The sequence below is a fragment of the Carettochelys insculpta genome, chromosome 3 (assembly GCF_033958435.1).
Source record: "Carettochelys insculpta isolate YL-2023 chromosome 3, ASM3395843v1, whole genome shotgun sequence".
Lineage (NCBI taxonomy): Eukaryota > Metazoa > Chordata > Testudines > Carettochelyidae > Carettochelys > Carettochelys insculpta.
In genome coordinates this window covers 119,714,455-119,734,942 of record NC_134139.1, presented here as the reverse complement: position 1 = coordinate 119,734,942, position 20,488 = coordinate 119,714,455, and the positions used below count along the sequence as shown (strand labels likewise).

The window sequence follows — 20,488 nt, the reverse complement described above, 5'->3', positions numbered from 1 at the left end:
CAGCCTAAATGTTTGTGTGAACAGTGTGATCTGTTGGCTGATTACATTTGCTAAGCCAGGAATATGTCAGATATGTTGTTGAATTATGCACATTCACAATTTTTATTATTTGGGAACTGACAAACAATATATATCTATATCTATAGATATAGATCTATCTATATTTATATTTATATCTATATATATACTTTGAAAAAAAAACTTACTGTGCATGAAAAACAGTATGGACAAGAGACTGCTCCTAATGATTTTAGGTGATAAAAGGCATTAGAAATTTGGAATATATCAGTATATGCATGGCTATGTGTGTTTTGTGTTAGAGGTATACAGCAAGCATCTTGGTGTACTAGAGAAAAAAACAACTGTGCATTTCTGTAACATTTACTCACAATGTTAGTCTACAGTACCTCTTTTTAAAGTTTTCTTTAAAAATATTGCATTAGTGTGTTGTCGCAGTATAAAATTGCATTTCTAAAAAAATCATTGCATACATTTTAAATGCATAATCTGAGTATTCATCATTAGCCTTAAATGTTTGACTTTTCAGACATACAGTTTTTATTTAAATAAACCCTTCAAAAGACCACTTAATCCAAAATAGACATTGTAATGTAATCACTGTAGTGCAAAAAACTTGCTTCTAATGTTTTCTCATCCTCTCTGTCCATCCCTGTAACCTTTTTGCCTTCACCCTTCCTCCCTTGCTCCATTGAAGAGAGAAGCCTTAAGGGGACAAGGTGGCCCTTTTCTACCAAATAGCTGGACAAACAAGTTTCCCTTTCTTTGCTTCTATTTTGATGAGCTAGTTTTAAGAGATTCCCTCCAACAAAATCAGTACCTTAATAAGCTATAAAATCCTTTGCTATGCATAATATCTTTGGAGACATTTTTTTAAAGTTAATGAAATTTCAATAAACATCTATTGTTATGGAGATCATACAAAGTAAATTAATGTTCCCTTTTTCTAAAAACAATCTCTTGAACATTGTTATGAACACACTAAAACTCTGTGACTGATTAACTCACTGAAACAAAGACATCATTTTAAATTAAATATGTAGGAATCAGGAATGATTGCTTTAAGAGTACATTTAAATATAAAATCAATTTAGAAATACCAATTTAGAAAATGTAAAACGGAGAAGAGCTGCACCATGTGTTACCATCATACTTAACCCTGTCTTCAGAAGGACAGCTGCCTTACCTTTACTACAAAGTTTTTGCAAATATATCTCTGAGAGACTTCTAAAAACATACTCTAAAGCGTTAGTTTTAAAACAAACTCCCCTGCCCTATCATCCTCACTTCCCTTTCGTTGCAAATCATTTATATGACCAGTCATAGTTGTCAGATCACAGTTCAATTAAAATTGTCTGAAAGAGACAATATTCAGGTGGCAAAAGTGGGATATTATCACATATGAGCAAACAAAAATCCTGAGAAAGAGGAGTGAACATAATCAGAAGAATACAAGCCATTAGATTCTGCATTGGGCAACTGCAACCAGACTTGATCGTTTTCCATGAGATCAATAACAGCACTTCCAGAAGCTTGGTCAAGGTATCCTTTCTTGTACTCATCATAGGTATACATGATTGGGGAGCCGTTTTTGAATAGGGCAACCCAAACATTTGTTCCTTTTACATGTATGTGGTATGAAAAATAGTAAAGTCCTGGGATCCTACATGTAAAGATTCCTGTTCTGGGGTCATAATGTTGCTGTCTATTGTACAAGATTTTATCGAATTTGATGGGGACTGTGGCTCCAGGGTAGGCTTTGGAGAGAATGGCAGAGAAAGCTGATATTGGCATTCCAGTTAGACCTTGGTTTACTCCTGCTTTCATAAGAGGCATTCCTGTCAGGCCTTGACTCTCTCCTGCTTTTATATAACTGTCTGGCATTTGTGGGAGAATTGATTGTCCAGGAGGACCAGGTGGACCTGGAGGGCCTGGTAATCCAGGCTCTCCATTGTTGCCTCTTGGGCCTGGGAGCCCGGGGGGCCCCATAGGTCCATTTAAACCTTTTGTAGCAATGCCAGCTGGACCTGGTAATCCTGGTGCCCCAGGCTCCCCTTTAGTGCCTGGAAATCCTGGAATGCCGGGTGGCCCAATAGGACCTCTTATACCAGGTATTCCAGAAGGTCCTCTTGGGCCTGGCTCACCATTAAATCCTGGTGCTCCTTTAAGTCCTGGTGCACCCATTGGACCAGTTAGGCCAGGTGGCCCAACATGGCCATTGTCCCCTTTAGGACCTGGCAAACCTGGCGGTCCTTTAGGACCAGCAAGGCCCTGCTCCCCTGGATATCCTGGCCTTCCGTCTAATCCTGGTAGGCCTCTGTCACCTTTAGCTCCTGGGTATCCTGCAAGGCCTGCAGGTCCTGCTTCACCTTTAGGCCCAGGTAGGCCGTTTTCACCTGGTATTCCTCTAAGTCCTTGAGGACCCATATTTCCAGGTGGTCCAGATGGCCCTGGCTCTCCTGGAACTCCAGCAGGGCCTTGATCCCCTTTGATTCCTGGAATACCAGGAAGGCCTTCAGGTCCTCTGTGTCCTTTCATTCCTGGCAAACCTGGCTTTCCAAATCCTGGAAGACCTGGGGACCCAGGCATGCCTGGGGGTCCAGGCAGTCCTTTTGCTCCAGGAATCCCTGGCAATCCTGGTGGTCCATTTGCTCCAGGCTTTCCAATTCCTACTGGTCCAGGTTCCCCAGGAAGACCTTGTGAACCTGGGATACCTGCTGGCCCTGGTGCACCTGGCAAACCTCGATCACCTTTCACACCTGGCTGACCTGGAAACCCATTTTCACCAGGTTTCCCTATACCAGCAAGTCCAGGGGGCCCAGGAGGGCCCTGTGGCCCTGGAAGTCCTCTGTCACCTGGGCGACCTGGAACTCCATATCCATTTTCTCCCTTTAGACCATTTATGCCAGGAATACCTGGCTCACCCTTTTGACCAGGGATACCCCGTGGCCCTTGTGCTCCTGGTGGCCCATGTTCTCCTGTCTTGCCAGCAACAGAGATTCCAGCAGGACCAGGAATTCCAGGAGGTCCCTGTGGCCCTCTTGATCCTGGGAGACCAGCAGGTCCAATATCTCCTTTTTCACCATTTAATCCTCTTTCTCCTGGTTTTCCTGGTAAACCAGGTAAGCCTGGCTTCCCAACAGCAGAAAATCCTGGTGGGCCAGGGGGGCCTGGTGGACCTTGAGGACCTGGACTTCCATAGCCTGGTGGCCCAGGCGGGCCTGGTTGTCCTCTTGGGCCTGCAGGACCTGGTGGACCAGGAGGTCCTTGTTCTCTCATTCCCTGTAAACCTAAGACACAGTGAAATCATTAGTGTGATGGTAGAGGAGTCATAGTTTGTCAGTGTTCTAGCTAACTCTGAGAGGAAACAAAATAAAAATAAAAACACTGATTAGTATGACGTCTACAAAGGTCAGTGTCTTTAAATTACAACAAGTTAAGTCTGAAGAGATAAAATCAGTCCTGTAGGGGGGGATAAACTCCTGGGAAATATCCCCTGCAGGACTGATTATTTGGTGTTAAGTTGGGCAAGTCACTTCAAGTCTTTGTGCTTCAGTTGACCCATTTATAAAATAAGTATAAAGAATAGCTAAGGCAGAGGGGTGTAGATAAATATTTACCTAATAGTTCAATTTTCCTGTTCCCTGGATTGTCTACTACAGTGAACACTGAAATAGGTGATATATCATTCCTTCTCCCACTGGAGGGCTCACTCTTTAGACATGACTGGTAACACTGCAGTGAGATGAATGGGAGGAAGGCACATGGTAGTTCCCTATTGACCCTTTTTTTCAGCCTATCTATTTGCAAACTCAGGAAGATTTCCACAGTGGTTCACGTTTGGAAGTTTATCTCCCTGGCTGTGCAGGCTAAGAATATATTAGTTCATACATTTAAAAAAATGTCAGATACTGCAGAGTCTATAAATGTCAGGTGTGCTTTCTGTGTTTTGAGCAATCTGGATTCAGTGTGTAGGCTGGATGTTTGAAACTACGGTACTAATAAAACTAGTTTGTACCATGAGCCCTGATTTCCAATGAAGGAAGGTGTGTTTTTTGTGGTTTCCACCTTGTTCAAACGTAGTGATTGAGACCTGTCTCAATACACATTGTTGCTAGTCTGTCTCGTGCAAAAAAACTCTTTCCTGTGGCAGCTTGCTGGAAAGTGTGCAGTGAACTGTCTGTGTCCTGTGCCACACACGTGGGAGCCAACTGAAAATACCTCTTGCCACTGAGAGAGGAGATATGAAAAATTTTCCATTAATAAATTCTTTACGGTGGTCTGACCTCAGTGAGGTTAGGCCCAGTTTAGAGCACAGTGAAGTGAGTGGACAGACCCCCTGTTGGTTTCTGTGGTCTCTAGATCAGTCTCTTCATGAGTTACAGAAGTAAAGAAAGGGCCCTAAACCTGCTAACACTTATTTTGGAGGAATAAAAGGTAAATATGTATGAAAATACTGTTATCAGTAATAGCTGCTGCAGCAATACTTCAACTGGGGTAGTTTCACTAGGAATTGAACAGAGCTGTAAAGGTCAATTGTAAAGCCTTTGGGAGAGTGGGAAGGTACATTGCTAGTTGAGTTAGTTAAGTGACTGTGTGCTGTAGAACACACAATTTGATGGCCCCATGAATGGAGCTAACTGTTACGGAGAAGTTATAAATTGCATACGAAGGCTGTTCTTTGCAAAGATTTTCATATCCTCTGAAAAAACATTCCCTTTCTTTAAAGGTTTTAATAGTTTCCAATTTAAAAAAACTCTGGAAGGCATAAGAAGGGAGAATATGCTGATTTTTAGATTTCTAGGTTGCACGCAAACTACCAACACTACTACTACTCTTTCTCCGAAACTGTTCACAGTATTTTAACATCCAGGACGAGGGATCTGAATTTTTGACATTTATAATACCATGGTACAAAAAAGCTTCCAATGAATTCAGTAAGTTAGGGTGGGTCTACATAGCAAAGTTATTTCAAAATAATGCTTTTTCAAAATGAATTCAAAATAGAAGCCATCTTATTTCAAAATTGGTAAACCTCATTTTGGTGCCCTGTTTACAGTGCTTCCAGTTGGCTGTTCTGTCAACAGAGGGCCGGTCAATCTGGCTGCTCTCTGTCAACAGAGCTGATAGCTCTTTCAATCTGCTTTTATGTGTAGACACAATTTACAGAAGTCCACAGAAGTTTTGCTGGGAAATCCCTTCCAACAGTGACTTCTGTTGACGGAGGCTGCTCCTGTACATGTAGCCATAGTGATGGCTACTCAATCTGCATATTTGAAAATGTGCAAACTTAAAAAACTTCCTCATGCCTGAACATATCAGTTATTTTACTAAAACTCCCAACTATTGATATTTCAGCTTTTCCCTCCTTTTTCCTTCCTTCTCCTTCTGACCCATTGTTTTGTTTCTTAGTAATTAAAACACGTAGCATGTCTCTAGAGAACATCATTTCTTTGTAGTGGTCACTCTAACTTTTTACACAGTTGGACAAATGACTCAGCTGACCTGGTCAGCCCTGGATATTGAATTGTAACATGGATATAGGGAAATTTTGGGGAGTAAAGGCACTTTGAAGTAGCACGGGCACTTCAAAGTGCTCGTGGCTGCAGGCATGCCGGCACTTCGAAGTATGACGCTTTGAAGTTGCCGCAGGGGAGAATTAGTCTAATGAAGTGCTGCATATTCGCTGCAGCGCTTCATTAGTAATCTCCTGTCACCCTGATTAACATGCCCCCTTTGAAGTTGGGGGCAAGTGTAGATATGCCCCTTTGCAGTCATAGGAGAAAAAAAAAGGAGGTTAAAGGAGGATAGTGAGTTACAAATGGTGGCAATAAGCCATAAATCCAGTGTCTTTACTGAGCTCAGGACTTTTAGGATCTGGCAAAGCTATGAATTTTAAACTCACATGCTTATCTTTTGAAGGTATTGGGCAGGTTTCCTGTGAGAACTTGGACTGAGAAGTCAGATATAAAGTGGTCATTTTTGTGAGAAGATTTTGCCCATGGTGATGTATATGATTTTTTTCTTTTATCATTTTTCTGCATAAGTTTATCTGAGAGCATGGTGGCTGTCTTCGGCCACATAGTTGCTTGGGGGGCATTTAATGCACTGAGTGGGGTACATTACATGTAGTGACAGGAAATTGTAGGATCTATGGATAGTGTGTGTGTGTGTGCGCGCGTGCGCACACAGGGGAGCGGGGATGAGCAGTTGGCCATTGTAGCAGGAGCAATGTGTTCCAGTGTTATATCTGTTGTTCTGGTAGGGTCTAGTGCTGGTTTGAGTGGTGTGTCTGGGCCTGTGGGACACTTGCATCTGAGGAACATGACATGGTTAAGGGGTTGTTTGAAGGGAGGGTGGAAATCCTCACGCTGCACATTCCTTGTTGCTACTTGCCACCCCACACTGGAATCCAAGGGGGTATCATGAAACAGCTACAACTCATACTCAATGGGGACCACATCCTGAAAGAAATCTTTCCTGAATCCCTTCTTCTGGCCCTCAAACACTTTATCTTTCTACTACCCTAGACCAACACAGTTACAACAGTGCAGGCGCTGTCATTCATAAAAAAGCATGGCTTTTCTTTATTTTAGTTCCTTAATATTATGCTTTTCTACAGAAAATGGTTTAGCATGGATGAATAAAGCAGCAGAGGGAGCCATTCTATCCTGTGTCAGACGTAAATATAGAAATAAAGAGCTGTGTGTTTAAGTGGTGTTTGGGACATTTCAGAATCCTGTGGGACTTTGGATTCTGATGTATGTAGCATACCTCGAGCATTAGAAATAATATAAATATCAAGAGGCTATTTCAGTGTGAAATGCCACAGTTCGCATGACTACGCTGTATTCTTCAACTGGTGGATCTCAAACACAGAATCATGCTTTATAGCAAAAATTGTTATAAATAGGTAAAGAAGGTGCACAAGTAGGCTATGTCTACACTAGCCAAAAACTTCAAAATGGCCATGCAAATGGCCATTTCAAAGTTTACTAATGAAGCGCTGAAATACATATGCAGCACCTCATTAGAATGCGGGCAGCCGTGGCACTTCGAAATTGACGCGGCTTGCTGCCGCGCGGCTCGTCCAGACGGGGCTCCTTTTTGAAAGGACCACGGCTACTTCACAGTCCCCTTATTCCCATCTGCTCATAGGATAGGATGAATGAGCAGATGGGAATAAGGGGACTTTGAAGTAGGCGGGGTCCTTTTGAAAAGGAGCCCTGTCTGGACGAGGCGCGTCAATTTTGAAGTGCCACAGCCGCCCGCTTTCTGATGAGGCGCTGAATATGTATTTTTGGCTAGTGTAGACGTAGCCTACGTAGAATAATAAAATCCACTGAGCCGACCAGGGGAGACCTGTCACCTGAGTGAGAACTTTATCACTTGATTGGGAAGATGCTGCTGGGTGGTGCGCGTTTGAAATGGTCAATGGGAGGAAGTCAGAGTTCCTCTATGAGTTAAAATATTTCCTGCTTAGCAATGGTGGTTGCATGAGAGATATAAATCAAATGCAGTTCAAAACTGAGCTGCTGAGATGGGGCTGTGTGTAAACTTTACATGGAGTGTATGTGATGTGATGCTGTGGTACTGCAGTCTCCTAGAATAAACTGGTGGACAAGTGTCACACATGGGATGGTGGTCTGTGATAGAGAATATCTGCTGTCAGCCTAGAAAAACTAGATAAGTTATTAGCTAGTTTAGAACTTTATGGTCTTGTCTACACTTGCCCCCAACTTGGAAGGGGGCATGTTAGTCAGGGTGTTGGGAGATTAATAAGGAAGTGCTGGGGTGAATATGTAGCACTTCATTAGGCTAGGTCTCCCCCGTGGCAATTTTGGGAGTAGAGGCACTTAGAAGTAGTGTAGGCACTGCGAAGTGCCCATGGCTACACGTGTGCTGGCGCTTCGAAGTTTGACGCTTTGAAGTTGCCGCAGGGGGGGAATTAGCCTAATGAAGTGCTGCATATTCACCACAGCACTTCATTAGTAATCTCCCGTCACCCTGATTAACATGCTTCCTTCAAAGTTGGGGACAAGTGTAGACAAGCCTTACATGACAAGAAACAGAGGGGCTGACAGCATTTCTGTGTTCCTGGTGGGGCAGGGGGATAGGGTGGTAGGTGTCTTTGCTCCACTCCTGTGTAAAGGCGGGAGAGGCGGGGCCAGGACAGCCAGTCCTCAGTGCAACCTAGATTGTGGTATGTCCCTGCTTCTCCCAGGCCTCAGTGCTGTCTGGCAGTGATTTAAAGGGCACGGGACTCAGGGCAAATGCCTCCTTTCCCCGCTCCCCTCATGAGGTCAGCAGGCCTGCCAACAAAAAAACTGTAATAGGAAACAGGAGGGGAAAGCACTGAGCTGTTTAGAAGGTATATTTTGCAGGTTTGTGTATAAATGTTTCCTCTTATTAAGTAATGTGAATTGAAGGCATTCAACACTGCTTATATTCATTTAAAAAAAAAACAAAAAAAACCCTTCATTGCAGTGCACATCTGGGACATCTTAAGAAATTCAGTGGATATTGCTAGTGAATGAACAGCCAGATGGCTACTTTAGTTATATTACAATTAAGGGTAGGATGACCATCTGTCCGGTATTGGATGGGATGGTCCTATATTTGGGACATCAAAAAGGTGACTCAGCTTATTTTTTTAAAAGGGATGCATTGTCCTGTATTTGCCCCCACCCCCACCAGCCTCGGGGAAGTAGGGGACGCTCTGGCAGCTGCCACCTCCTTCCCAGCTCCCTGGAGTTTGGAGGAGCCGCCTCTCCCTCCATATCTCCCTGCCTCATATTTGGCACAGGGAGGTGTGGTCGCCCTAATTAAGGGATTCCCTTTTTTCCCCAAAATTTTGCCAGCAACTTCCATTGACGTAAATATGAGTGGCACAGCTATAGCCTGCCAGGCCCTTGTAATATTTAAACCAAACTTTACAGCTGACTTCTGAGTGTCTGTTGGGGCTTTTTTGCTGAATATTAGCCATCTGTACACAGGCCCATACGTGGGGTGGGGGGGGTGTGAATACACCCCCCTCCAGGCACGGGCAGCCAGTAGAAGAGACTGTGGGAGGCAACACCTCCCCTAGGACTTAGCGCTCAACTGCCTTCCCCATCCTCTCCTCATTCTGACCATTCCTGAAGGCTCACACAACAGCAGCTTCCAGACTCATGACTGAAAAGTGGCTCTATTAAAAGTGGCTCTATTAACTTAAAATCGAAAACCCTTCCAGCTTGTCAGACCTACATGCATAAAAGAACCTGTGAAAGAGACGTGCCTACCACAAATTTACTGACAAAAACACTTGTGCAATATTATGTCTACAGGACCTTAGTTTAAAATTTGCTTTAAGTATTTCTTTAGTTTGTGGCTGAAGCTTCTAAAATCACATCTCTAAAAAATCATTTCATAGATATTTAGCTGCACAATCTGAGTATTCAGATTTAGCCTTAAATGATTGGCTCTTAAGGCAGTTTTATTAAGTAAATACTTCAACAGACCGTCCTCATCTAAAATCAGTGGCCAGGTAAGATAGCCCAACCTCAGGGTAGCCCTCCCTCCCCAGCACACTATACTCTAACTCCAACTCCCAGCCCCCTGCCCCCACCCCCACTCTGCCATGCCATTGCCCTGCCCCGAGCCTCTCATGGACCCTGATGCCTTTCTCTGGGCCCCTTTCATGCTCCAACCCTTCCTTCTGAACCCCTGCTATCCCCAGCACCCTGCCCTAACTTCTGCACTCCCTACACAATCCAGTTCCGTAGCCTGAGCACCTCACATACCCCACCACTGACTCCTGCACCCCCACATGTCCAGCCCACTGCCCTGAACCTCCCACACTCCACCCCGTAATTTTTTGGAGTATTTCTAATTGACCCGAAGTTGTTTAGCATCTCAAAGCTGAGCTGTGTGTGGCTAATATGCAGTTGGGTATGTTCACTAGCTTGAGTTGTTAGGAAGGATGATAATACAGGTGCTCCAAGAGTAGTGTTCATTTTCTTTTTGATTTCATATTAAATAAACTCCACAAGCATTGATCCATATTAATTAACCCTTATTTTAATATGGTGCACATCCACACAATACCTAAAGAAAATTCAGCCTGTTCACGGATGGAAAATCCCATCAGGAACACTGCTCTCCTGCCCTGTGTGCCATACGGAGAGCCCTGCTGCATGCCCTGGGCTGGGGGCAGCTAGGAGCACCCCAGATGTATGGCAGCCAGGACCTAGTATGGGCAGGTAGGAGAGGGGAAAGGGGTAAGGCAGCAGGGGTCCCCGGCATGGATACCAGCAGCAGAGATGGTAAGGGAGAAGAGCAGGGCCAGGCTGGCTTTGGAGAAATAGTGGGGGAGGGAGAGGGCTAGCTGGAGAGTTAGGGGTGGGGAGAGAAGGGCAGGGCCCAATGTGTGTGTGTGGGGGGCAGGGGTGGAAGCCATCTTGTATAGAAGCCATTTCATATCCCTTACTTCTGCACGCACACAAGAGCCTGTCCTTTCCGAGACCTGTTTGGGAATGGCTGGGAGGATGAGCTCTATGGAATAATTCGCGTTAATGAACTGTTTGGAGTTGGGGATGCAGGTCCCTTGTACCTGTTTTTCCTTGCTGATAACGGTTTCTCTTTGGAAGGTGATTTAGGATTCTCTAACTAATTGCCTCTGACACTGGCTTCTTTGTGTAAGGGTATAAAATACCAGAGTTAGCTGCATCAAGCAGCCTTGCTGGACCTGGTTTTACTAGTGTCCAGTTTGGCTTATCTGTTGCCTTATTGAATTCAGTAAAGCTGAATGTTAGCCGCCTAAACTCAGAGAAGTCATGTGCTTCAACAGGGGGAGAGGTGGTCCACATTTACAAAGAAAGCACCCCCACACACACAATTCCTGCACAAGGGCCTGAATCATGAGAGGTCACCAGCAACTTTATGACCAGCTCTCATTCATACAACATGCCTCTGCATAGCTGCAATCATGGACAGGGAGAAGTGCAAGAAGCTTTGGTTCTGTCAGGTTATCAGCAACTTGCTGAATCTGCTTACCAGCTTTCACAAATTGTTCTTAGACTCTCTATGATTTCTAATGGTGCTATTTCAAGACTTATATATATATATAAAAAAGCCAGGCTTTTGCTTATTTTCTTTTACCCCTTTTATTGTGGCTAAATCCAGAAATGTAATTTTTGGTGGCTCTTTACACAAATTGTTCCATATCTCGACAAACTGTTGTCCTTGTATTCTCTCCTTCCCCTATCAGCATGGAATAAGTAGTCCTTAAATGTCATGTTGTCATATGGATCGCTTTTTATCAGTGGATGTTGTATACCTCCAGTGTAACTGTTTTGATAGCTGATTGATGTGTTAAATGTGCATATTAATTGGTGGTAGGTTTATTTTTCACTTCCCAATTTGAGTTTGAGCAAGGCTTCCTTCCCATCCACTTACTAATTATTTTGAACTTTTCGACCTCCCACGTAATACTCAACCAGAAAGTACAGATAAATAAATCAGGTTTTCTTCACTAAAATTATATGGTTGCACTTATTTGTAAGTTATGTAGCGAGAAGAAAAATCTGATCTGTGAACAGTGTTCTCGGTTTTCACTGTGCTTTGCCTTCATGTGCTGCCAGGAAAGTCATTTTTAGCTGCCAAATATAATAGTGCAGTTTGTAATTCTACATAATTACTGTGTGGTCCTGAAAGATCACATTAGTTTGCCCATGATACCACCTCATCATCCATTAACTTCATTAAAATAAGGCTAATGTTTTAAATCCTACAAATAGAAAGCAATCTCATTACTGCATGTGCAGGAAAAAAACCACAGTAAACTGACACAAGTGCTGGTCTCCACTGGGATGAGGTACTTGGAATCTGTCACCAAAGTGGAGTGGAGTGCTAACATGCTGCTGATGCTCTTGGGGTTGCTTACTACTGAGCTATAATATCCATTAGGATATGGGGTAGCTTTATGTTTTGGAACTTTAATCAAGTGATAACTGAAGAAGCAGTTCTAAGAAGAACTACATGGCAAGGAAAAATGAAGAAGACTTAAACCCTACAAGTATAAGAAATGACCTGCAATGTAAGTTATGTATGTGGTTATATTTTAAACCTTTACAGTTTCTTTGAATTGTGGGTTAAACACAGATGGGACCAGTGGATGCTGACTTAGTTAATGTGAATTCAGGACATCATGGCTACATCTACACTAGCATTCCTCTTTCAAAAGATGCATGAAAGAAATTGAAAATACAAATGAGGCACCGATTTACATATCTGGCACATCATTTGCATATTCCTTTGAAAGATGAAACGCAGTGTAGACATGGCCCTTTTGAAAGTAATCCCCATCTTCAAAATAACCCTTCTTCCTATTTTCTCTTTAGGAAGAGTGGTTCTTTCTAAGATGGGGTTTACTTTTGAAAAAGCCGTGTATACTGTTTTTCTTCTTTTGGAAGAGGAATATGCAAATGAGATGTCATATATGTAAATAAGTGCCTCATTTGCATTTTAAAATTCCTGCATTTGCATGCCTCTTTCAAAAGAGGAATGCTAGTGTAGATGTATAACATCCATGAGCTTCGTTACTGTATTTAAACCCTGCATTAGGAAAGAGCATGTAATCCAAACATACAGTAAAGTTTACTCTCTTTACGCTGCTTGGAAAAATTGCAATAGTCCACCTGGCATTTTTTTAAATTATCCTCAAAGCATTTCTTATGATACTGAACAATAAAATAATTCCCAATCCTGCTCATATCACAAATTTAACTGGTAAGTTCTGTCTTTTCTTATTTTTTCAAACCTTAAAACATACAAGTGGCTCGAGAGATTAGAAGAATGATACGGTGGTTCTGAATATCATCAATACCAATTCAAGCCAGATTCCTCACTACTGGCTGGCTGTCCAGTGGCCACTATCATCATATATTTGTGTTTATGGCCTAACTTCTAGTGGATGTGTCCACTTTGAAAACAGGCTCACCTCTTAAGCAATAGCCTCAGAAGAGGGGATGCATAGAGTGAATTATCTGTTCACCTCTAACAGCAATCCTTCAGGATTAAGATGTAGGGCCTATTTGCTGAGTAGAGTGGAAGGCACTTACTCCACTGCTACTCATGCCCTTTGTGTTCTGTGAGTAGTAAATTCATTAAAACCTGTCAGAGGGTCTTTATTAAGTAACCATAGAAATTTGAGGGTTTAATACACAGTGGCTACGTCTACACGTGAAGCCTACATCGAAGTAGCCTATTTTGATGTGGCGACATCGAAATAGGCTATTTCGATGAATAACATCTACACATCCTCCAGGGCTGGCAACGTCGATGTTCAACATCGACGTTGCGCAGCACCACATCGAAATAGGCGCAGCGAGGGAACGTCTACACGCCACAGTAGCACACATCGAAATAAGGGTGCCAGGCACAGCTGCAGACAGGGTCACAGGGCGGACTCAACAGCCAGCCGCTCCCTTAAAGGGCCCCTCCCAGACACAGTTGCACTAAACAACACAAGATACACAGAGCCGACAACTGGTTGCAGACCCTGTGCATGCAGCATGAATCCCCCGCTGCAGTAGCAGCAGCCAGAAGCCCTGGGCTAAGGGCTGCTGCACACGGTGACCATAGAGCCCCGCACGGGCTGGAGAGACAGCGTCTCTCAACCCCCCAGCTGATGGCTGCCATGGAGGACCCCACAATTTCGACGTTGCGGGACACGGATCATCTACACGGTCCCTACTTCGACGTTGAACGTCGAAGTAGGGCGCTATTCCGATCCCCTCATGAGGTTAGCGACTTCGACGTCTCGCCGCCTAACGTCGAAGTTAACTTCGAAATAGCGCCCGACGCGTGTAGCCGCGATGGGCACTATTTTGAAGTTAGTGCCGCTACTTCGAAGTAGCTTGCATGTGTAGACACAGCTAGTGTTTCTTTAAGTTGGTATTGATATTTTTTTTTGTTCAGTGACCCTATAACTACAGCTATTTCAGATTTTTGTTCTGAAAACAAAACTCAGCTGGAATGCATCTTAAATGCTGTAAAACAGAGTCAGTAGAGTAAGGTTGAGCAGAACAATAGTTTGAAACTTTAGATTCTTTTGTTTTTATTTCTGTGTCTCACTTTGTAACTGCAAGGGATGCCTAGGCTACTGTTCTTTGTTCCTTTCTCACCCATACGTCTAAATCCATATATCTCACTGTCTTCCTTTCATGTGTTCATTGTACAAACTTCATTGTGACTGTTGCTTCTAACATTGGCTTCTGGCACACAGAATTTGGCACACAATTTACACAGTCGTTGCAGCAGGACTGGAAGCCATTAGGGTGTTGTAGCAACTCTCCATTGCAAGAGAGGCTCCCTCCACACCAATGCCCCCCACCAGTGCTCCCTTCCCACCAATGTTGCTACCCCTGTGCAGAATAAATTTTATTATATGCACTAAGGTGTGTGTGGATGTGCACCATAAGAAGAAACACAAGCTGCTAGTTGTGACCACTCTGCTAATCAGCTGGCTGGCATTTGAATCTCTCCTAGATGGCCACCTCTGTTTCCCACCCTTTCTACAAGCAGTGTTCCCCTAACAGTCTTCTCCTCCCCTCCACAGTCCAGCTGCAGAACTTGGTCTGGGAGCAGGGGCTTTCCCTACCCTCCTGGTGCTCCTGCTACATCAATTCTACTTTTAAATGTAATAGAACATAAAGAGAGTAAATAGAATGTATACATAAAGGGCCTTTTGCAGCATGGACTATATGACTCTGTCCATGTAAGCTCAGTTCAGGCCCATCAAGTGAAATGTATACTCTATCTTAACAGCCAAGTGAATTTAATTCCCATAAAGGGTCAATAGTTTGTTCACTGAGCTGCACTTTCATACCATGAAAATCACTTTGGTACTGCTCTAATTCTCCATTATTTGTATAAGTTATATGAAATAGACCCTTGTCTTCACTGAACACTCAGGTTCTCCACACCTCTTAATGGAATGTTACTCAGTTTGCTGATGTAAATCAGAACATATGATTTTTCCACCACCCTCCAGGGGCCTATGTTAGGTGATAGTTTACTTGGGAGCATTGCCATTTCCAGTAACAAATTCAGGTCAGTTAAGTTCTGTACAAATTCTTAGGAATGATAGACGCATATATTTAAAAATTCAATAAGTGCATCCTCTTGGGACAGGCAAGGGATTTGATTCTTTAAGACCAAAGTGTTAAAATATCAGCATTTTGACAGCAGATGTCATACAAGTATCTCACCTCTGCTCTGAGTCAAGTATAGGGGAAAAGCTGGGATTGCTGTGTGGCATCTGTTGGCAATTGTTGACTTTTGAGTGATGACCAAAATGTATATTTCCACTAATGCTCAGTGCACTGGCTGCATGGTGACACTTTGGCTCTCATTATACACTTAGCAGTGGAATGCTACAACCCAAGGTTTAAATTTAGCCAGAGGCATTGGGAACATAGCTCTGGTGAATATTTTCAAACCCACAAGTCCTGGCATGGCCTGAGGAACTGAAGCTCAGGGGAATACTCTGTGAGAATTTAAATCCGGTTAACCCCTCAGAGAAAGCAGATGCCAGCGACAAAAGAATAGTTAAAGGATGTATATTTGTGGACCCAAGAATGTTGAGATTTCCTTCACACCAGAGGTTGGAAGGGTAAAGAAAATCCTACCCAACATAGAACATAGACGGAATCAATATGTCCGGTTACCTGACTAGCATTATAGAACTGGAAGGAACCTCGAGTGGTCATTAAGTCCAGTCCCCTGCATTTATGCTTGTTAGGTAATGTATTACCCATTCCTTTGTTTTGATATTTGAAACATGTAACGTTGCCAGTCCAGAATATCTTAAATCAAATTTCCAAGATAATATGACTATTTAAAAAGCCCAGTGCTTCTGTTTTGTATAGGATATATTAAACTGTGGTAGAACAGAACAGGTGAAAAGATTATGGGAAGTAATAGCTTTTTAACCAGGATAAATGAAGTTTTAGTTGGTCACTACAAAAGAAAGAAAGAAAAGAAAGGAAAAGTCTTGTCATGTATTATCTGACACACAAAAAGTGTTCTGTGCAGTCTGAGTCTAGCCAGGTCTTGTTTACATACCAAGTTCAGTGTGAAAAGAAATCACAACCAGCAAGATTAAGGATTTGTTGTTGTTGTTGTTGTTGTTGTTGTTGTTGTTTTTTTTTTAAAGAATTAGTTTTGTGGTTGTCTTCAACCAGGATTTTCAGATTTCAGATCAGTCAATCAAAGGGATGCAAATAGTATCATAAGTTATTTAGCAAATCACAATGCTAAACACATACAAAAGAGGAGAAAATATATTTTCTTTCTGGGGAGCTGTTATGAGCGGTATTTGGCAAATAATTTTGAACATTTCCTAACTCCTCTTGATGTTGACAGTGGCACCTCCATTGTCTTCAGTCTGACTTGTTATGCCTGTTCTGAGGGCTTTTTTAGAATCCCACCCATCATTTTTCAAATCAACTTGTAATATAAAATTATGGACAAAAATAGTTATTTGTCACCAATGAGCAGATCGAGGTTTACACATGTCCCTTGTTAATAGACTTCACTGACCTTTGGGTCCAGTGAAGGAGAGCACAGCTGCAGATTTAAAAAAAAATAAAACAGGGAAATATAAATGAAGATTAACAGAGTGGTAGTGTGGGAAGGAGGAAGCATCTAGGTACTATTCCTATCTCATAGAATTTGGTGAGGATCTAAAAGTTTGCCCCTTCCTTTCCCACCTTCTGTTTTCTCCAAAAAAACTGTATATAAATTAATAGATAGAATTTGGGTTGTTTTATGCTACATCTACACCACTGTGCTTTGAGATCGGTCCACCAGCATTCAGTTTAGTGGGGCTAGTGAAGACGCACCAAACTGACCTCAGATCGCTCTGCAGACAACCCCTGTACGCTATCCCCAGTGAGTACAGTAAGGTAAGTTGATGGGAGAGTTTCTTTCCTCAGCCCCCTGTATGTAGACCCCCGCCCCCGCTAGTAACTTGACCTGAAGTATATTGAGTCCAGCTATTTATGTAGCTGGATTTATGTAGCTTAGTTTGACTTTGTACACTTTTTGCAGATACAGACTAACACGGCTACCCCTCTGATACTAGTCTCAATTCTGAGGTTGACTGTATAGTGATGTGAAAAACTGAACAGGCATAATTCAAGTTTGCAAGCAAGGAAGCTAGGGAAATACATTCCAAAAGGCTGCCTCAAATCCTGTATCAAGTAACATTTTCATACACCAGTCAGTAGAGTAAGTGGGGGAAGATACCATGGGCATTAGCTTATCTTTTATTCCTCTTCTTTCTGCCCTAGGACTCTCCCTCCCATATCACACCATTCTCTGACCCAGGGGTGTGCAAAGTAGGCGGGGGGCATGAAATTTGGTAATGATTGGCTGCAGGGTCTCAGGTTCACCGTCTCCTTTAAAAAGTTGAAATAGGTTACTGTTTTTATGTTGGTGTATTTACAGTTATATAGTGATAAAGTTTTTACATTTTACATGCTTGTTTTCTTACATGTGTTGAGGTTTTTTTCTTTTTTCATATGAACATAACTGAAATTTCTGTCAGTTTGGATTACATTAAACAGGTTGGAGGTTGGGGGTGCTGCTAACTGCAGGGATGAAAAGTGGGACCCAGTGTAAAGTTTGCTCACCCTTGTGCTGACCAAATACCATGGAGTCTGGGCCCCATTGTTTACAGAGGCACCTCTCTTTCTCCATCACGACAGATCTGATAGGATGAATGCCCCACACTTGAAGAAGTGAAGAAGATGGTCTTCACCTATGTTTTATGTGTTTTAATTTTACAGGGAGACTAAGATCACAGAACTGAGCATTTTTCCTACTGACCAGCTACTGGGATCAGTTAAAATGGAAGTGTATCTCAGGTTCTGTGGAGTAAGCCTTTCCCAGCAAGGGTAACTAGCAAGACTCTGTTCATGAAAAAAACAGCGAACAGAATGATATAGACTGTTTCATTTTCTTTCCGAGTACTATTGATAAGGAAATTCCAGAGAAAACTGTATAAGAAGTCAGTAAAAATCTGGACTGTAAATATAGCACAGTGGGTGTGTCTGTTAGTGAAAGTTAAATCACCAACTGCCTATTCATTACAAAAATTTGAAAGTCATGGGCAATACTTTTTTTTTTGGGTCATTGAGCAACAATTTGGTGTGATTTTCATTTAATTTTTTTAAAAATGATTTTTTAAATGTAAGTTCCAGGAAAAAAATTAAAACCAAAATAAGTCAATGTTCAGAATAAAGTCACGAGACAGGGCACCAGTTAGTACTCACAGGAAAGACACTGATTATAAGATAGTAACAGAGAGATAGCCGTGCTAGTCTATATACTATCAAAACAAAAAAAGCAGTCCAGTAGCACTTTAAAGACTAGGTTAGTCTTTAAAGTGCTACTGGACTGCTTTTTTCTTTTGAGATTATAAGATGACATCCTTATTTGTAAGAGGAAGAATTTATGATCAAAATTCCTTTCATGATCTCAGAATGACTCTATTTGCAATTGCCATATTCCTGCACAAGTACACAGCTAAATGTAGGTGAGCTATAACCAGAGATAAACACTATTCTGAATGCACACTTTGGTAATGGTCGAGAGAAAAGAATGATCATCATGTCTGTCTTTAGGGCATTTTCTGGCTGCAGAATTGAAATAAGGGCTGGATCCAGCAAGGTACCAAGTGCTTTGACAGGAAGTGTTCAGGTGGTATCAGTGCTTTGAAAGTAACAAGATTTGAGTTGAGGGTATATATAGTTATTATGAGTTCATTTTGAGCAGACATCCCTGCTGAGGAGAAAATACAAGTGAGTAGTATCTAGGATCAATTATAAAACTCAATTTACTGGATTCTAATGGTCCATTTTGATTTTTAAATAACATATTCAATATAGTTTTGCTCTTCAAAAGTTTTGTAAGTCACATATGCAGCTAGGACACACAAAATTTGGCATAGGCTTCTTAAAAAGTATTGGATCTTTATGCACAGCTGCCAGCTACATTGACACATACACACCTGTAGTAACAGTAGCACACCCAGATGTCATAATAATGTTCAGTGAAATGCACTCATAATGTCATTTTTTCAGGAATCGTGATTTATGGAAACCAATTATGCTCTGTACCTAGTTTTCTGATCTGAAATTTGGAGAGCATTATTCAATTATGCTAACTTTCTGCTTGCTAGAGATGAATAAAGACCATTTGTTATTGTTAAAATAAGATTCAGTACTAACAAACACTTAAGAAAAGGTATATGAAAACTCCGTTTGTATAAAGTTTTTAATATATATTATCTATAATCACACACTTTATGCACCAGAGAGTGAAAAATACATAATTATAATAATCCTCATAAAATGTGTGTGAAGTGAGTTCAGAAAGATATGACTATTTCGTTTCAAAGAAATATTTTTATAGAGCAGCTATAATTAAGCATATTTTAGGAGCTTCTTTGTAAAAGCTGATTTATATTTCAGGTGTTTAAATTATCCTGTTGTAGTAAAGATATCTATGATTTTCTCAAAGTTAAATTATAGGATTATTTTTAAAATCTCACTTCCAATATTGTAACACAGATTAGTTCAGTGAAGTTACTCTGGGTTTACAAATGTGGAAGAGAGATCTAAATTTGGCCTCTACATACTGGATTAATGTTCACCATTTCAATCTTTTACCCTAGATGAATTTTAAGTAAGAAAACTAGTGTAACAACAGAATATGACTGGACACCTATCTAACATTTTTGTAACTTTTTATTGAAATGCCCAGTTTGGTTGCTTTTCGACAATCGTTTTTCAGGTCAAAAGAACTGATGATATTATTATGTCTTTATATACAGATTCCAAATGGTAGTGGTAAAATTCAAAATCACTGCTGCTTGCATGTTCTCTCTTATTATTTAGTTGCAGTACAAAATAGGAGTTTTCCCCTTCCTCTCAGCCCAGAGAGTAGCATATTCTGTCTTTCTAGATATTACTGCCAGAGTCTGCCCTATTTGTATCTGCAGTGATAATCTTGGTGAATACTTTATAACCCTTCATAAATCTAAAATGTTATTAGTGACAGTGAACAACAAAATAGGAAGAGAGCTTATCTGTACTGTAATGAATTAATATAGAGGAATAATTGTTTGTAATGTTTTTAAAAGTTAGTTAACTTACCTCGACTTTTTACATTAAATGGTAGGAAATGTGGCCCCTTCATGCTGGCTTGTTTTTGGTATCGTTCAGAAAAAAAGCCATCACCACCATGGACAATGTTCAGAGAAAGCAGCAACAGAAAAGGTGTTTGTAGCTGCATATTCCCCAATCTGTTCTGTGTTAAAGAGGAAAAATATTTATGCAAATGATTGTCCTATTTTTAAAAGATGTTATTCAGTTCATGTTTTGCAGCAATGACTAAATATGATGTATTTAAAATTGTTAAC

General features: G+C 41.6%; 2 protein-coding genes across 2 annotated transcripts in view; one reads left to right on the top strand and one right to left on the bottom strand.

The window, feature by feature from the left end:
• NT5DC1 (5'-nucleotidase domain containing 1) overlaps window positions 1-20,488 on the top strand; it is a 236,584-nt gene that overhangs the window by 40,507 nt on the left and 175,589 nt on the right. The window lies entirely within an intron of this gene.
• On the bottom strand, window positions 750-20,361 carry COL10A1 (collagen type X alpha 1 chain). Its single transcript, XM_074990708.1, has 2 exons — window positions 20,223-20,361; window positions 750-3,308 (listed from the first exon to the last, which is right to left on the bottom strand). The coding sequence occupies exons 1-2, from the start codon at window positions 20,359-20,361 to the stop codon at window positions 1,414-1,416; spliced, it is 2,034 nt and encodes a 677-aa protein (XP_074846809.1). The 3' UTR covers window positions 750-1,413.

What these genes read in the sequence shown, in the direction of transcription:
- COL10A1 (XM_074990708.1), bottom strand. Translation starts at nt 20,361, where the DNA reads ATGCAGCTACAAACACCTTTTCTGTTGCTGCTTTCTCTGAACATTGTC. An exon ending in ATTTAATGTAAAAAGTCGAG is followed by an intron (nt 3,309 to 20,222) that starts GTAAGTTAACTA and finishes ACTGTGTCTTAG; the next exon opens with GTTTACAGGGAATGAGAGAA.